This window comes from Ranitomeya variabilis, chromosome 2 (assembly GCF_051348905.1).
Source record: "Ranitomeya variabilis isolate aRanVar5 chromosome 2, aRanVar5.hap1, whole genome shotgun sequence".
Classification (NCBI taxonomy): domain Eukaryota; kingdom Metazoa; phylum Chordata; class Amphibia; order Anura; family Dendrobatidae; genus Ranitomeya; species Ranitomeya variabilis.
Genome location: NC_135233.1, coordinates 792,792,798 through 792,812,045, shown reverse-complemented (window position 1 = coordinate 792,812,045; position 19,248 = coordinate 792,792,798). Strand labels below are relative to the sequence as shown.

The window sequence follows — 19,248 nt, the reverse complement described above, 5'->3', positions numbered from 1 at the left end:
ATGGTACTCCCCTACGACATATATAGCATTTTCACAGGATTTGATATAAATGCTTAATAGGTATGGGCAGGGTTGGACAGGGAGAACTGACTCTAGGGGCCCACTCTACAGCTATATGCAAATATCTGTAAGCTGTTATCCCTGTTATAGTAGAGCGTTGACTGTAAAAAACAGGTTGCTCCTGCACATCTACTGTGTGCCACCATAACTAGGATATATCATTATGGTAGTTTGCATTTATGGGTTCTTTGATGAAAACAAGTTATCACCGATCCACTGGATAGGTGATAACTTATTGATCAGTGCAATCCAACCATTGGAAACCACCCCAATCGGAAGAATGGGGAACTTTTATCCCTAACAGTGCATGTTTATCCCCATTTTAAAATGGAGCAGCAGATGTCTGACCGCATCTACATTCATCTTCTTTGGGAGACTTCAAGAAAAAGCCAAGTACAGCCACTTAGGGAATAAATGGATCACTGGTCAAATCGTACATGTTGCTCCATACTATTAGGGATAAAGGTTGCACATTCTGCAGATCGATGCAGTTCCCAGCAGTCAAGCCCCCACCAATCAAAAACTTATCACTGATCCTTTGGCCACGTTCACACTTTCAGTATTTGGTCAGGATTTTACATCAGTATTTGTAAGCCAAAACCAAGAGTGGAACAATTAGAACTAATGGAAGTGTAATAGAAACATGTGCACCACTTATGCATTTATTACCCATTCCTGGTTTTGCTTTGGCTTGCAAATACTGATGTTAAATCCTTACCAAATACTGAACATGTAAATGTGGCCTTAGGATAAGTGATAACTCATTTTCACTGTAGAACCCCTGTAAGTGCATATTTGCTAATGTGTAATAGATACAGGACAGGGAGGGGTTAACTATCCAAGAATTTAATCTCTATTGGAAATTAAGCATCTTCCCCTTATTACATTAGAGAGTACAAGTGACCTCCATATATAACACAATCCCCTATGCCAAGATCAATAATATCACATTCAAAGGACAAATACTGCTACACTTGTGATGAGACTATATATTATAACCACACAGTGTCCAAATAATACCACATACAGGGGATAAATACCACCGCACCATGAACAGACCACATATTACCACCACAAAGTGACCAAATAATACCAAATACAAGGAACAAATACCGTCACACCATGAACAGATCACGTATTACCACCAAATAGTGACCAACTAATACCACATACAAGGGACAAATACGTTCACATCATGACCAGATCACATATTACCACCACATTGTAATCGAATAATACCACATACAATGGATAAATATCATTGCATCATGACTAGAGCACATATTATAACCTCATAGTGACCGACTAATGCCACATACAAGGGACAAATATGGTCACACCATGACCAGATCACATATTATCACGACATTGTGACTGAGTAATGCCACATACAATGGATAAATACCATCGCATCATGACTAGAGCACATATTACCACCAAATAGTGACCGACATACCACATACAAGGGACAAATATGGTCACACCATGACCAGATTGCAAAGTACCACCACAATGTGACCGAATAATACCACATACAATGGATAAATATCGTTGCATCATGACTAGAGCACATATTATCACCACATAGTGCCTGAGTAATGCCACATACAAGGGATAAATACCGTCACACCATGACGAGAGCACATATTGCCACCAAATAATATTACATATAAGGGAGAAATACCACCACACCACATATTACCACCACATGGTGACTGAATAATACCACATACAAGGGGAAATACTGCCACACCTTGACCAGACCAAACATTAACAACAAGTAGTGACCAAATAATACCACATACAAGGGACAAATACCGTAACACCATGAACAGAGCATATATTACCACCACATAGGGACTGAATAATACCACATATGAGGAGACATACCCCCACACCATGAACACCATGACCACACCACATATTACCACCACATAGTGACCGAATAATACCACATACAGGGGAGAAATACTGTCACACCTTGACCAGACCACATATTACCACCACATAGTGATTGAATAATACCATATGTAGGGTAAAATAGCAGTACATCATTACCAGATTACATATTACCACCACATAGTGACCGAATAACACCACATATAGGGGGAAATACAGTCACACCATGAGCAGATCACATATTACCACCACATAGTAACCGAATAATACCACATATAGGGGGAAATATAGTCACACCATGAGCAGATCACATGTTACCACCAAATAGTTACCGAATAATACCACATATAGGGAAGAAATATCATCAAAACATGACCAGACCACATATCCCCATCTTGGGCCCCTATATTTAAGATTGTCCCCATCCTGGGCCCCTTCCAGTAATAATGGCCCCATCCTGAGCCCCTTTGTTTAATAATGTCTCCATCCTGGGCCCCTTCATTTAATGATGTCCCCATCCTGGGCACCTTTATTTAATATCCTCATTCTGGGCCCCTTACAGTAATAATGTCCCCATCTTGTGTCCCTTTAGTTAATAATGTCCCCATCCTGGGCCAATTTATTTAACCCCTTTCCGACGTTGGGCATAGTACTACGCCCACATCGGACTCCCTCTGTTTGGTGCGAGCTTTGGCGCTGAGCCCGCACCTTTCCGGGCACATGACAGTTGATCTATGCAGCTGACATGTGCCCGCAACAGCCGTGGATGGAATTGTGATCCACCTGCGGCTGTTAACTACTTAAATGCCACTGTCAATCTCTAACAGCCGAATTTAACTCGCGCTTACCAGAATCGCATTATAAATCCTGCCCATCGGTGACCCCATCACATGATCGTGGGTCACTGATGGGTCAGCATGACAAGCAGAGGTTTGCAGCAGACCTCTATGGTTGTCATTGCCAGATTTCTATGAGCATCGCCCCATGGTCGGCGTTCATAGCAAGTGAGCGTTTCTACACACAGACGATCTGATCATCGCCTGTGTGTAGCAGAGGCGATCTGAGTACTGCAGCTTATAGTCTCCCATGGAAACTATTGAAGCTTGCAAAAAGAAAAAAAAGTGTTAAAAAAAAAATAAAATATATATATATATATATATATATATATATATATATATATATATATATATAAGTTCAATTCATCCCCCCCCTTCACTCTATTCAAAATAAAAGAATACAAAAATCAAATATACATACGGTATATTTGTTATCGCCGTGTTCAGAATCACCCGACCTATTAATATAAAAAAAGAATTAAATAAAAAGGAACCAATACATGTTTGGTGTCTGTGAACTCGTAGTGACCTGGAGAATCACAATGACAGGACGGTTTTAGCATTTAGTGAACATGGTGGAAAACAAAAAACATCTATGGAATTGCACTGTTTTTTGCAATTTCCCTACACTTGGAATTTTTTACTTTTTTCCAGTACACGATGTGTTAAAACCAATGGTGTTGTTCAAAAGTACAACCTCTTCTGCAAAAAACAAGCCCTCACATGGCCATATTGACCAAAAAATAAAAAGTTATGGCTCTGGGAAGAAGGGGAGCAAAAAACATAAATTCAAAAGCTGAAATACCCCTAGTCGTTAAGGGGTTAATGTCCGTATCCTGGGCCCCTCTGCCACACTGTCCTGGGCCCCTATGTTGCCTCCATCTTGAGCCCTTATGTTCAGTTTAATGATGTCCCCATACTGGGCTCTTTTATTTCATGTCCTCATGCCCTATGTCATCCTGTCCTGGGCCGCTATGTTGGCCCCATCCTGAGCCCCAATGTCAGCCCCTATGCTCACTACTCATTGCCCAATCACAGAGGGGGAAAAAGATTCTTGTCACCTTCCTGTGCTTTCCCGTTGTTCTCTTGCTGCTTTAAATTTGTCGCGGTCATTAAAATGGCCACTGACCCATCAGAGGCCGTACGCTGATGTCACATAGCAGTAACATTGAAAGGCTGCCAGCTAATCAAAGGCTGCAGGCATCAGCGTGTGACCTGTGATAGTACAGGGCCCTTTATTGTGACTGCTATGTGACGTCAGCACGCGGCCTGTCACCAGGGTGGATTGATTTAAATCACGCCGATTTAAATCATGATTTAAATCACGATTTAAATCAAAAGATTTTTTTCTATTTAAATCGGATCGATTTAAATCATGATTTTAATCATGATTTAAATCACTGATTTAAATCAAAAGGTTTTTTTTAATATAAATCACGATTAAAATGAGAAGTGAGAGCAGTGCGCATGTGCGCCCATAGTTACACGGACGAAACTAGGGGCAACGATCTAACGCCAGGGTGAGGGGGGGACCCCAAAGTAAGTAAAAATCTTTTTTGTTTTACTATATGGCAATAGGTAGGTGTTTAAAAGCAGCATGTCTTAATTGTATAAACTATTAATAGCCTCCACATTTTGTTCATACTGCCCTTTAATTCCACACTTCTAGCTTGGTTTCACTTTTGGTTTAGTTTCTTTTTCCATTCAGTTGACATGCCCAAACTTGTTGGATAGTCAGCATCCTACAGAAACCTCTGGAAGAGCATGGCATTGTGAATGTTACACATATACAGCCTTTATTCTACTGAGTTAAACAACTCAGCTTTATCTCATGATGGAAGAACCTTTGGATGGTAAAATATTTTCCTCAAAAAGCAGTTTATTGAAAAAAATCCGATTTAAATCAAAAAAATCCGATTTAAATCAAAAAAATCCGATTTTTTTGATTTTTTTAAAAAAACATTGATTTTTATCCACCCTGCCTGTCACAGAGCAGAGCTCCCTGTCCCACTGCTGCCGGCATTCATTGTGATGTGCGTCATCGCAGCGAGTCATATAATGAACCCTGCATGCACGTGCCACTGCCTGCCTCTCCAAATGACCAGTGTGTCTAAAAACGCTATTTTTTTTCCTTCCTCTCTCTCAGACCCACCGGGCATTTCACCCTTCCGGAGTATGGATTTTGATATTAAAAAGACAGTTTCAGGGCAATATACTGCAATGCTGCTGTATGTTAATTTTTTTCTGGTAGGACTAAAAGAAGAATAAAAAAGTTTTAAAAAAATGTTCAAAATTAAAAACAAAAATGAAATTGAAAAGAAAAACTGCTCATTTTCTGCATAAATAAATAGTAGTAATAATAATAATAATAATAATAATAATCTCTTTATATAGCGCCAACATATTCCGCAGCGCTTTACAGATTTTGCACACATTATCATCGCTGTCCCCTATGGGGCTCACAATCTAAATTCCCTATCAGTATGTCTTTGGAATGTGAGAGAAAACCGGAGTGCCCGGAGGAAACCCACGCAAACACCGGGAGAACACACAAACTCCTTGCAGATGTTGTCCTTGGTGGGATTTGAACCCAGGACTCCAGCGCTGCAATGCTACCCACTGAGCCACTGTGCTGCTAATACATAATTTTAATCAGTGTCTCCGTGACAATCTGAACTATTAAAATATACCATTACTGTTTTTATTCTGCACAATGAATGCTGTAAAAAAATGTAAATTACTGAATGGCTTTGTTGTTTTTCATGCCTCCCTAGCAAAATTGAAAAATTAAAAGTGATCTGTACCTTAAAATTGTATCAGTATAGAACTGCAATAGAACTCGCTCCAGAAAAAACAAACCCTCACATGGCTCCATAAAAAGAAAAATACAAATGTTATCACTCTAAGAATTTTGGCAGCATAGCCCAAAATTTGGTGTATAAACCAAAATAAAATAAAAAAAAGATTTCTGTTTTTATTAGAAATAATAAAATAAAACAAAAACAATATAAAGTTGATATTCCCCTTACAGTACTGCGTGGTATAATACATTTACTGCTGTAATATTGAAAATCTACATTGCATTACAAATTTAGCATCCCACAAAAAAACAAAGCATTTATTTGCCAATGGTAAAATAAAAAAGTTATGGCTCTTTGAAAGTGGCAATGTAAATACAAAAGATCTGTTCGGAAGGGGATAAACAGAAACATTATTTTTATTGTAATACAGGATATGTGTAAACTAGATGGTGGCCCGATTAGAACGCATCGGGTATTCTAGAATATGCATGTCCACATAGTATATAGCACAGTCACGTAGTATATTGCCCAGCCACATAGTATATTGCCCAGCCACGTAGTATATTGCCCAGTCACGTAGTATATTGCTCAGCCACGGAGTATATTGCCCAGTCACGTAGTATATTGCTCAGCCACGGAGTATATTGCCCAGCCACGTAGTATATAGCAGAGCCCATGTAGTATATTGCCCAGCCATGTAGTATATAGCAGAGCCCATGTAGTATATTGCCCAGCCACGTAGTATATAGCACAGCCCATGTAGTATATTGCCCAGCCACGTAGTATATAGCACAGCCCATGTATTATATTGCCCAGCCCACGTATTATATTGCCCAGCCCACGTAGTATATTGCCCAGCCCACGTAATATATAGCAATGTGGGCATCATATCCCTGTTAAAAAAAAAAGAAATAAAATAAAAAATAGTTATATACTCACCTTCCGGAGCCCCCGGATCCAAGCGAAGCGGTTACCGACGCTGCTCGTGCGTGCCGGTCTCAAGAGTGCATTGCGGTCTCGCGAGATAATGACGTAGCGGTCTCGCGAGACCGCTACGTCATCATCTCACGAGATCACAGCATGGGCCGGTTACCGGAGCGTCACGAGCGGGAAAGGCCTGTTGTAGATCTGGGGGCCGACGGACGGGGAGTATATAACGATTTTTTTTTTTTATTATTATTTTTAACATTAGATCGTTTTACTATTCATGCAGCATAGGCAGCATGAATAGTAAAAAGTTGGTCACACAGGGTTAATAGCACCGGTAACGGAGTGCATTACACCGCGGCATAACGCGGTCCGTTACCGCTGCCATTAACCGTGTGTGAGCGCTGACTGGAGGGGAGTACGGAGCGGGCACTGACTGCGGGGAGGAAGGAGCGGCCATTTTTCCACCGGACTGTGCCCGTCACTGATTGGTCGTGGCTGTTTTGCCACGACCAATCAGCGACTTGGATTACATGACAGACAGAGGCCGCAACCAATGAATATCCGTGACAGACAGACAGACAGAAGGACGGAAGTGACCCTTAGACAATTATATAGTAGATATGGCATTGGACGCATTAAAATCATTTTTATTTCGTATAAATTATCAATGTCTCATGTTTTTCTCTGAAAAGCAATTCATATGTTTATGTTTTCCTTTACAAATTGCAGAAAGCATTGATTTGACTCCTGATCTGCAGGAACATACAGTGCATCCAAAACCAACGAACCTAATACAAGATGATTCAGGATGTGATATTTCTAATGAAGATGGGGAGGACGCCTTGACAGCATCTCACAGTTCTAACAACTGTGACCAAACGTGCAGAACTCTGTCACAATCTGCATCTCCTTTAAATCTTCTTCCAATTACAAAGCGCTTTTCATCTGGTGAGGAGCAGCTGTCTAGCCAGATACAGTTTCTTAATCATCTTCTTGGTCTTGGAAAACTGACAACAGCACAAAGCCTTGTAACAGATTTTACAAAGTTTGGAAATGACTGTACGGTGGTAACTGATTCAGTGTCTGGGCTATTGAATGGCTTGCTTAGCTTTTATAGATATCCCAAACAATCTGTTTTAAGAGTTCAGTCAGAAGCCTTTAAAACTATAGCGAACCTCCTTACTAACTGCCGCTTGCCCAATAATACTCTTCAGATGTGCATGAAAAGTTTAGAAGACTTTGAGAAACAATTAATCCAGAGCATCTTAACAAATGACAGCATGAACCGGGTAAGTGAACCTGTTAATATCGTGTGGATGGCTCGATGAGAAAACATTGCCACACATTGATTATAGAGATTTTCCGGAATTTATAAATCACATACCTACCGGTAAATCTGTAAAAAAGCAAGACATTTTTAGGTATTTACCTTAGATTTTATGTTATGTTTCCTGCACACTTAGACCCTTGTGCACAATGTTTATCAGATATATAGAATTATGTTCTTTCCATGTGAACATAGCAGACAGTTGTGGCCCACTACTATGATTTTCCTGACATACAGTACTAATATCACCGAATGATGCGCGACTGGGTAATCACTTGGCGTGATATCAATATGATCATGCACACTTGATGGACAAGGAACAGTGGAATACCCCAGAATTACTGAGGAAAACATATGTACAAATATATTTCTGAAATTTAAAGGGAACCTGTCACCCCCCAGGGCCTTTTAAAGTAAAAGAGACACCTTCAGCAGCACTAAGGCTGCATTCTGTGAAGGTGGCCCTTATTTTTATTATCCCTAGGAATGCTGAAATAATGAGTTTTATAAATTTCCCACCATACCTCTATTGAGTCAGGGACGTATGTTTTGTCCCCCTGACTCTACCTCCTTGCAGCCGTCCATCATCCCCCTCTGGCCTCCGGGTGCCGCCTCCTCTCTTTCTCGTAACGTCACCGGCGCCTGCGCTCTGCAATCAGTTCTAAGGTGATGTAAGGATATCACGCCTGCGTGTAGTGGAGGCCCCAGATCCCGCCCTGCAGTGTGTTATGATGTATTCACGCTGCGGGGCTGGGAATCTAGCGCCTGCGCAGTGAGGATCCCTGGAGGAAAGAAGCGGAGGGAGAGGGGATACTTTCAATAACAGTCATAAGCCTTCCAACCATGGACTCAACTTCTTTATCCATTTAATGATTAACTTTTACGGCAGCACCAACCACAGTCTCCCTGACACTGTCCATAGAGGTGTACTGTTTTCCTTCTCTGTAAATCTCCTGTTTAAGAAAGGCCTACAACTCCTTAATAGGGTTTAATTCTTGGGGGAAAGGGGCGTATGATTATTCTTTCATCTTTAAGACCTATACTGGCTAACTAAGTAGTGGAGTACTTTGATGCCTGAAGATGAAGCACTTTCCTGCATAAAAAATCATGGTTTTCTGAAAAGATGCTGATGTTTTCCTGTACCACTGCTTAAAAAGTGTCTTATAAAACTGGCAGTATGTTTGGGAGTTGATTTTAAGTCCATTATCAACCCAAAATAGTCCAGCAAGCTATTTAATAATACCAGCCCAGAGCAGTGCCCCACCTCCACCTTACTTGGCGTCTGAGTCTAAGTGGAGGTCTGTGCCAAGTATTGAGCCAGCCATAGGCCAATCCATATGGTCTGTCAAGAGTTACTCACATAAGTACATAAAACCATTGAAAAGTATGTCTTGAACTATTTCTTGTCCCATCAAAATGCAAACTGTCTAATTATTGTGACAAACTTGACAGACTTGTGACAAACAGGCAAATATACTGATCAGTTTATATGCACTGAGATTTTTATTTTTATAATAGCAAATTTTTGGATCCTAGCATCAGTGCTTTCTTTTTTATTTGATTTGATTTTCACTATTAACTTTTTCTGCAGCCAGCTACAGTATGTACCACGGTTGTAGAAGCCAAACTTTCCAAGTTAATGTAGCAATCTACAAAAGTTATATATATACTAGCTGAAGAGCCCGCATTGCCCAGTCATAGTAACTAACTGTGGTTAATTATAGCACCTCACTTCTCTCATTTCCCATCACACCTCTCATTTTACCCCTCACATCTCTCATTTTCCCCCTCACATCTCTAATTTTCCCCTCACTCCTCTCATTTTCCCCTCACATCTCTCAATTTTCCCTCACTCCTCTCATTTTCCCCCTCATATCTCTCAATTTCCCCTCACTCCTCTCCTTTTCCCCCTCACTCCTCTCATTTTCTCCCTTAACACCTGTCATTTTGACCTCACACCTGTCATTTTCCCCTCAGTATATACCTGTGTATCATCTCCCCTGTATATAGTATATACCTGTATGTCATCTCCTGTATATAGTATATACCTGTATGTCATCTCCTGTATACAGTATATACTGTACTTGTATGTCATCTCCCCTGTATATAGTACACCGTGTTGCAAATTATTATGCAAATGACATTTTTCTCGGATTTTCTAAATGGTCGGTGCAAATGACAGTCAGTCTAATAAAAGTCATCACCCGTTAGATTATACATCAAATTTTATTGAAGAAACCTCCCAATGATAACAGTATAATCTCCAAAATGAATAAAAACTCAAAATGCACTGTTCCAAATTATTGGGCACAGTAGAATTTCTAAACATTTGATATGTTTTAAAGAAATGAAAATGCTCATTTGTGGAATTTGCAGCATTAGGAGGTCACAGTCACTGAACAAAAAAGCTTTTTAACTCCAAAATATCCTAACAGGCCAAGTTACATGTTAACATAGGAACCCTTCTTTGATATCACCTTCACAATTCTTGCATCCATTGAACTTGTGAGTTTTTGGAGAGTTTCTGCTTGTATTTCTTTGCATGAAGTCAGAATGGCCTCCCAGAGCTGCTGTTTTGATGTGAACTGCCTTCCACCCTCAGATCTTTTGCTTGATGATACTCCAAAGGTTCTCTATAGGGTTGAGGTCAGGGGAAGATGGTGGCCACACCATGAGTTTATCTCCTTTTATGCCCATAGCAGCCACTGACTCAGAGGTATTCTTTGCAGCATGAGATGGTGCATTGTCATGCATGAAGATGATTTTGCTCCCAAAGGCACGTTTCTGCTTTTTATACCATGGAAGAAAGTTGTCAGTCAGAAACTCAATTTACTTTGCACAGGTGATCTCACAACTTCAGGATCCTACCAGGGCCTTACCAGCTGTTTTCCCATGATTCCGGCCCAAAGTATGACTCCTCCACCTCTTTGCTGATGTCGCAGGCTTGTTGGGACATGGTGGCCATCCACCAACTATCCACTACTCCATCCATCTGGACCATCCAGGGTTGCTCGACACTCATCAGTAAACAAGACTTAGTAATTAGTCTTCAAGTAACAAGTAATTAGTCTTCAAGTATGTCTGAGCCCACTGCAACCGTTTCTGCTTGTGAACACTGTTTAGGGGTGGCCGAATAGTAGGTTTATGAACCACACCAAGCCTTTGAAGGATCCTACACCTTGAGGTTCGAGGGTCTCCAGAGGCACCAGCAGCTTCAAATATCTGTTTGCTGGTTTGTAATGGCTTTTTAGCAGCTGCTCTCTTAATCTGGTGAACTTGCCAGGCAGAAACCTTCCTCATCCTGTCTTTATAGCATGAACATGTCTGTGCTCAGAATCAGCTCAAATCTCTTAATGGTACTATGATCTTAAGTTTTCTGGAAATATCTAATATTTTCATCCCTTGACCAAGGCATTGGACTATTTGATGCTTTTCGGCAGCAGAGAGATCCTTTTTCTTTCCTATGTTACTTGAAAACTGTGGCCTGCTTAATAATGTGGAACATCAATTTTAAGTAGTTTTCCTTTAATTAGAATCACCTGGAAAACTAATTATCACATGTGTTTAAGATTGATTTCACTGATTCATTGAGCCCTGAGACACAAAACCATCCATGAGTTTATCTGAAAAACAAAACAATTAAATCTTTATGACACTTAAATCCAATTTGCATAATAATTTGGAACACGGTTTACATACCTGTATGTCATCTCCTCCTGTTTATAGTATATACCTGTATGTCATCTCCCCTGTGTATAGTATATACCTATATGTCATCTCCTCCTGTATATAGTATATACCTGTGTGCCATCTGCTCCTGTATATAGTATATACCTGTATGTCATCTCCCCTGTATATAGTACATACATATGTTATCTCGCCTGTATATAGTATACACCTGTATGTCATCTCCTCCTTTATATAGTATGTACCTGTATGTCATCTGCTCCTGTATATAGTTTATACCTGTATGTCATCTCCTCCTGTATATAGTATGTACCTGTGTGTCATCTCCTCCTGTATATAGTATATACCTGTGTGTCATCTCCTCTTGTATATAGTATATACCTGTGTGTCATCTCCTCCTGTATATAGTATACTAGATGGTGGCCCGATTCTAACGCATCCGGTATTCTAGAATATGTATGTAGTTTATTTATGAAGATTTCAGAATAATGCAGTGAATACACAGGATTCGGCCTGCCCGTTGCGACCGATTAGCGAAGCGTGGTTCAAATCCCGCTCCAATTCGTGGCCGAACTGCATCTGTCGCTGATTGTTTGCTGCCGGCCGGGTGCGACCAATCAGTGAAGCCAGGGCCGGCTCCAGGTTTTTGAGGGCCCTGGGTGAAAGAGTCTCACAGCCCACGTAGCATATAACACAACCCACATAGTATATAGCACAGCCATGTAGTATATAGCACAGCCATGTAGTATATAGCACAGCCACATAGTATATAGCACAGCCACGTAGTATATAGCACAGCCATGTAGTATATAGCACAGCCCATGCAGTATATAACAGCCCATGTAGTATATAACACAGCCCACATAGTATATAACACAGCCACGTAGTATGTAGCACAGCCACGTAGTATATAGCACAGCCCACGTAGTATATAGCACAGCCCATGCAGTATATAACAGCCCATGTAGTATATAGCACAGCCCACGCAGTATATAACACAGCCCACATAGTATATAACACAGCCACGTAGTATGTAGCACAGCCACGTAGTATATAGCACAGCCCACGTAGTATATAGCACATCCCACGTAGTATATAGCACAGCGACGTAGTATATAACACCGCCCATGCAGTATTTAACACAGCCCACGCAGTATATAACACAGCCCATATAGTATATAATACAGCCCATGTAGTATATAGCAATGTGGGCACCATATCCCTGTTAAAAAAAAAAAAAAAAAAATAGTTATATACTCACCTTCCGGCGGCCCCCGGATCCAGCCCAGGCCTTTAGCGATGCTCCTCACGATGCTCCGTTTCCAGTAATGCCTTGCGGCAATAACCCGTGATGATGTAGCAGTCTCACGAGACCGCTACGTCATCTGGGGTCATTGCCGCAATACATTCTTGGGACCGGAGCGTCGCGAGGAGCGGGAAAGGCTGCAGCAGACGCCGGAAGGTGAGAATATAATGATTTTTTTAAAAATTATTTTTAATATTATACGTTTTTACTATTGATGCTGCATAGGCAGCATCAATAGTAAAAAGTTGGTCACACTTACAGGGTTAATGGCAGCGTTAACGGACTGCGTTACACTGCGTTGTGCCGCGGTGTAAAGCAGTCCGTTTAACGGACTGCTAAAACTCTGTGGGCGCTGACTGGAGGGAAGTATGGAGGGGGCACTGACTGGAGGGGAGTAGTGAGGGGCCAATTCGCGGCCGGACTGTGCCTTTCGTTGATTGGTCGCGCCCAGCTGGCCGCGACCAATCAGCGATGCGGGATTTCCATGACAGACAGACAAATAGACGGAAGTGGACCTTAGACGATTATATATATACTAGATTGTGGCCCGATTCTAACGCATCGGGTATTCTAGAATATACATGTCCCCGTAGTATATGGACAATGATGATTCCAGAATTCGCGGCAGACTGAGCCCGTCGCTGATTGGTCGAGGCAACCTTTATGACATCATAGTCGCCATGGCAACCATTATGACATCTACGTCGATACTGTGCCGTCGCTGATTGGTCGAGTCGAATTCGCGACAGACTGTGGCCGTCGCTGATTGGTCGAGGCAACCTTTATGACATCATCGTCGCCATGCTGTGCCCGTCGCTGGACGCGGGATTTCCAGGACAGACAGACAGACAGAAAAACCCTTAGACAATTATATATATAGACTAGATTCTGACCCAATTCTAACGCATTGGGTATTCTAGAATATGCATGTCCCCGTAGTATATAATAATAATAATAATAATAATAATAATTTTATTTATATAGCGCCAACATATTCCGCAGCGCTTTACAACTTATAGAGGGGACTTATACAGACAATAGACATTACAGCATAACAGAAATCACAGTTCAAAACAGATACCAGTAGGAATGAGGGCCCTGCTCGCAAGCTTACAATCTATGAGGAAAAGGGGAGACACGAGAGGTGGATGGTAACAATTGCTTTAGTTATTTGGACCAGCCATAGTGTAAGGCTCGGGTGTTCATGTAAAGCTGCATGAACCAGTTAACTGCCTAAGTATGTAACAGTACAGACACAGAGGCTATTAACTGCATAAAGTGTATGAGAACATGATGGAGGAACGTGATTATGTTGTTGTTTTTTTATTAATAGGCCACACAGGGATAATTAGGTTAATGCGTTGAGGCGGTAGGCCAATCTGAACAAATGAGTTTTTAGGGCACGCTTAAAACTGTGGGGATTGGGGATTAATTGTATTAACCTAGGTAGTGCATTCCAAAGAATCGGCGCCGCACGTGTAAAGTCTTGGAGACGGGAGTGGGAGTATATGGACAATGATGATTCCAGAATTCGCGGTAGACTGTGCCCGTCGCTGATTGGTCGAGGCAACCTTTATGACATCATCGTCACCATGGCAACCATTATGACATCTACGTCGATACTGTGCCTGTCGCTGATTGTCCAATCAGAGACGCGGGATTTCCATTATGACATCATTGTCGCCATGCTGTGCCCGTCCTGGCGCCTCTACCAATCAGAGACGCGGGATTTCCAGGACAGACAGACAGGCAGACAGAAAAACCCTTATATAGATAGATACTTGTGTGTCATCTTCTCCTGTATATAGTATATACCTGTGAGTCATCTCCTCCTATATATAGTATATACCTGTGTGTCATCTCCTATAAACAGTATATACCTGTGTCATCTCCTTTTGTATACAGTATATAACTGTGTGTCCTCTCCTGTATTTAGTATATACCTGTGTGTCATCTCTTCCTTTATATAGCATATACATATATGTCATCTCGCCTGTATATAGTATATACCTGTATGTCATCTCCTCCTTTATATAATATGTACCTGTATGTCATCTGCTCCTGTATATAGTTTATACCTGTATGTCATCTCCTCCTGTATATAGTATGTACCTGTGTGTCATCTCCTGTATATAGTATATACCTGTGTGTCATCTCCTCCTTTATATAATATGTACCTGTGTGCCATCTGCTCCTGTATATAGTTTATACCTGTATGTCATCTCCTCCTGTATATAGTATGTACCTGTGTGTCATCTCCTCCTGTATATAGTATATACCTGTGTGTCATCTCCTCCTGTCAGGGGCGCCGCTACCATGTGGCAAGTTGAGTACTTTGCCTCAGCGGCACTGCCTTCAATGAAGAGAGGGGGCGGCAGATTCTGCCGGTGTAGTAACTGAATTTGCGTCATAGACGCAGGTTCAGTTACTACTGTATTCAAGGCTTCCAACCATCCCGAATGGCCGAATCCCCTCATCCAGCCCTGGCCGAATCCCCTCATCCAGCCCTCCCCAGCTCATGTGACCGGTCACGTGATCGTGACATCATCACAGGTCCTCAACCTGAAGTCACTCCTCTCCTGCATCTGCTGGGGCTGCTCATAGAAGGCTGTTATGTGCGCACAGGACCTGTGACGACGTCACCAGATGGGAGGAATCAGGGGTCACATGATCAGTGGCCTCAGTGTATTCAGGACTCTGCTGTGCTGGTTGTCATGGTGCTGGAAGAGGGAAAGCTTATGCCTGGGGTCAGGAGGGGTTTACAGTGTGGATGTGGTGGAGCCGTGTGTGTACGGAGCAGAGCCGTGTGTACGAGGTGTGCGGAGCGGAGCCGCGTGTGTGTACGAGGTGTACGGAGCCGTGTATGTGTATGAGGTGTGCGGAGCTGAGCCGTGTGTGTGTACGAGGTGTGCGGAGCTGAGCCGCGTGTGTACGAGGTGTGCGGAGCTGAGCCGCGCGTGTACGGGGTGTACGGAGCGGAGCCCTGTGTGTACAAAACGGAGCCCTGTGTGTACAAAGTGCATGAAGCTGACCCGTGTATGTGTATGGAGCAGAGCCGTGTGTGTACGGGGTGTATGGGGGGGCATTTTGCAGTTCGCCTCAGGCAGCAGAGAGGCTAGGTTCACCCCTGCCTCCTGTATATAGTATATACCTGTATGTCATCTCCTTTACATAGTATAAACCTGTATGTCATCTCCTGTATACAGTATATACCTGTGTGTCATCTCCCCTGTATATAGTATGTACCTGTATGTCATCTCCTGTTTATAGTATATACCTGTGTGTCATCTCCTCTTGTATATAGTATATACCTGTATGTCATCTCCTGTATATACCTGTGTGTCATCTCCTCCTGTATATAGTATATACCTGTATGTCATCTCCTCCTGTATATAGTATATACATGTGTGTCATCTGCCCCTGTATATAGTATGTACCTTTATGTCATCTGCTCCTGTATATATTTTATACCTGTGTGTCATCTCCTGCTGTATATAGTACACTGTGTGCATTATTAGGCAAGTTGTATTTTAGAGGCTTATTTTTATTATTGATCAACAACTATGTTCTCAGTCAACCCAAAAGACTCATACATATCAAACCTTAATATTTTTCGAAGTTGGAGTGGGTTTTTTTTTTTAGATTTGGCTATCTTAGGAGTATATCTGTTTGTGCAGGTAACTATTACTGTGCAGAATTATTGGGCAACTTAATAAAAACCAAATATATTCCCATCTCACTTGTTTATTTTCACCAGGTAAACCAATATAACTGCACAAAATTTAGAAATAAACATTTCTGACACGCAAAAAACAAAACCGCCAAAAAATAGTGACCAATATTAGTGACCAATGGCAGACAATATGATCAGGGATAACAAAAATTCCCCATTAAATGTCACCTGCTTAACCCAGCAGGAAGTACGACGGCATCTACAAATCACAAAAATTGACAAATCTCCGGGCCCGGATGGGATACACCCCGAGTTCTGCAGGAATTAAGTACAGTCATTGATAGACCATTATTTTTAATATTTAAAGATTCCATAATAACAGGGTCTGTACCACAGGACTGGCGTATAGCAAATGTGGTGCCAATATTAAAAAAGGGGACAAAAACTGAACTCGGAAATTATAAGTAAGCTTAACCTCTGCTGTGGGTAAAATCCTGGAGGGCATTCTAAGGGATGCTATACTGGAGTTTCTGAAGAGGAATAACCTCATGACCCAATATCAACATGGGTTTACTAGGGACCTTTCTTGTCTGACAAATCTGATTAATTTCTATGAAGAGGTAAGTTTCGGACTGGACCAAGGGAACGCAGTGGACGTAGTGTATATTGACTTTTCAAAAGCTTTTGATACGGTGCCACACAAAAGGGTGATACATAAAATGAGAATAATGGGGATAGGGGAAAATATGTGTAAGTGAGTTAAGAGCTGGCTCAGGGATAGGAAACAAAGGGTGGTTATTAATGGAGCACACTCGGACTGGGTCGCGGTTAGCAGTGGTACCACAGGGGTCAGTATTGGGCCCTCTTCTTTTTAACATATTTATTAATGACCTTGTAGGGGGCATACAGAGCAGAATTTCAATATTTGCAGATGACACTAAACTCTGCAGGGTAATCAATACAGAGGAGGACAATTTTATATTACAAGATGATTTATGTAAACTAGAAGCTTGGGCTGATAAATGGCAAATGAGCTTTAATGGGGATAAATGCAGGTCATGCACTTGGGTAGAAGTAATAAGATGTATAACTATGTGCTTAATTCTAAAACTCTGGGCAAAACCGTCAATGAAAAAGACCAGGGTGTATGGGCGGATGACAAACTCACATTTAGTGGCCAGTGTCAGGCAGCTGCTACAAAGGCAAGTACAATAATGGGATGCATAGATACTCATGAGGAGAACATAATTTTACCTCTATACAAGTCACTAGTTCGACCACACTTAGAATACTGTGTACAGTTCTGGTCTCCGGTGTATAAGAAAGACATAGCTGAACTAGAGCGGGTGCAGAGAAGAGCGACCAAGGTTATTAGAGGACTGGGGGGTCTGCAATACCAAGATAGGTTATTACACTTGGGGCTATTTAGTTTGGAAAAACGAAGGCTAAGGGGTGATCTTATTTTAATGTATAAGTATGTGAGGGGACAGTACAAAGACCTTTCTGATGATCTTTTTAATCATAGACCTGAGACAGGCACAAGGGGGCATCCTTTACGTCTGGAGGAAAGAAGGTTTAAGCATAATAACAGACGCGGATTATTTACTGTAAGAGCAGTGAGACTATGGAACTCTCTGCCGTATCATGTTGTAATGAGTGATTCATTACTTAAATTTATGAGGGGACTGGATGCCTTTCTTGAAAAGTATAATGTTACATGTTATATATATTAGATTCCTTGATAGGGCTTTGATCCAGGGAACTTGTCTGATTGCCGTATGTGGAGTCAGGAATTTTTTTCCCCAATGTGGATCCTACTTTTTTCCACATGGGTTTTTTTTGCCTTCCCCTGGATCAACATGTTAGGGCATGTTAGGTTAGGCCAGTGATGGGCAACCTTTTGAGCTTGGTGTGTCAAAATTCGCCAAAAAACCGAGCATAACTTGGGTGGTGTGTCACCTTGATAAAAAAACATAATTTTGCGACATGTATAGTTTAAATAACAAATATGTATAATTAGAATTAACTTACCTGCTTAGTGACTTCTTTGTTCATCTGTCAGTTGGTTTCTTTTGTTGGTCTTGCTATTATTTAACTTGTGTGGGGTGCCGTGAACTAAGATAAGTGAGGGGGAGGGGGAATTTTTCCAGTGATGGCGAACCTGTGGCACTCCAGCTGTTGCAAAACTACAATTCCCATCATGTCTTCACAGCCAAAGCCTTTGCTTTGAATGGCCAGCCATGATGGGAATTGTAGTTTTGCAACAGCTGGACTGCCACAGGTTCGCCATCACTGACAGCCTCCCTCTCACTTATCTCAGTAATGGCCAATGACACCCCACAGTTCACTGGATGATGGTTGCTGTAGTAGTCACAGGGCCTCCAGACAGCAATCACAGGGCCTCCAGACAGCAATCACAGGGCCTCCAGACAGCAATCACAGGGCCTCCAGACAGCAATCACAGGGCCTCCAGACAGCGATCACAGGGCCTCCAGACAGCGATCACAGGGCCTCCAGACAGCGATCACAGGGCCTCCAGACAGCGATCACAGGGCCTCCAGAATCACAGGGCCTCCAGACAGCAATCACAGGGCCTCCAGACAGCAATCACAGGGCCTCCAGACAGCAATCACAGGGCCTCCAGACAGCAATCACAGGGCCTCCAGACAGCAATCACAGGGCCTCCAGACAGCAATCACAGGGCCTCCAGACAACAATCACAGGGCCTC

General features: G+C 42.0%; 1 protein-coding gene across 3 annotated transcripts in view; it reads left to right on the top strand.

Moving 5' to 3' along the window:
* MEI4 (meiotic double-stranded break formation protein 4) overlaps positions 1–19,248 on the top strand; it is a 342,427-nt gene that overhangs the window by 64,819 nt on the left and 258,360 nt on the right. For all 3 annotated transcript variants that reach the window (XM_077289852.1, XM_077289854.1, XM_077289853.1), the window contains exon 3: positions 7,256–7,815. In XM_077289852.1, the coding sequence (XP_077145967.1) occupies positions 7,256–7,815 (560 nt within the window). The remainder of the gene's footprint in view (positions 1–7,255; positions 7,816–19,248) is intronic.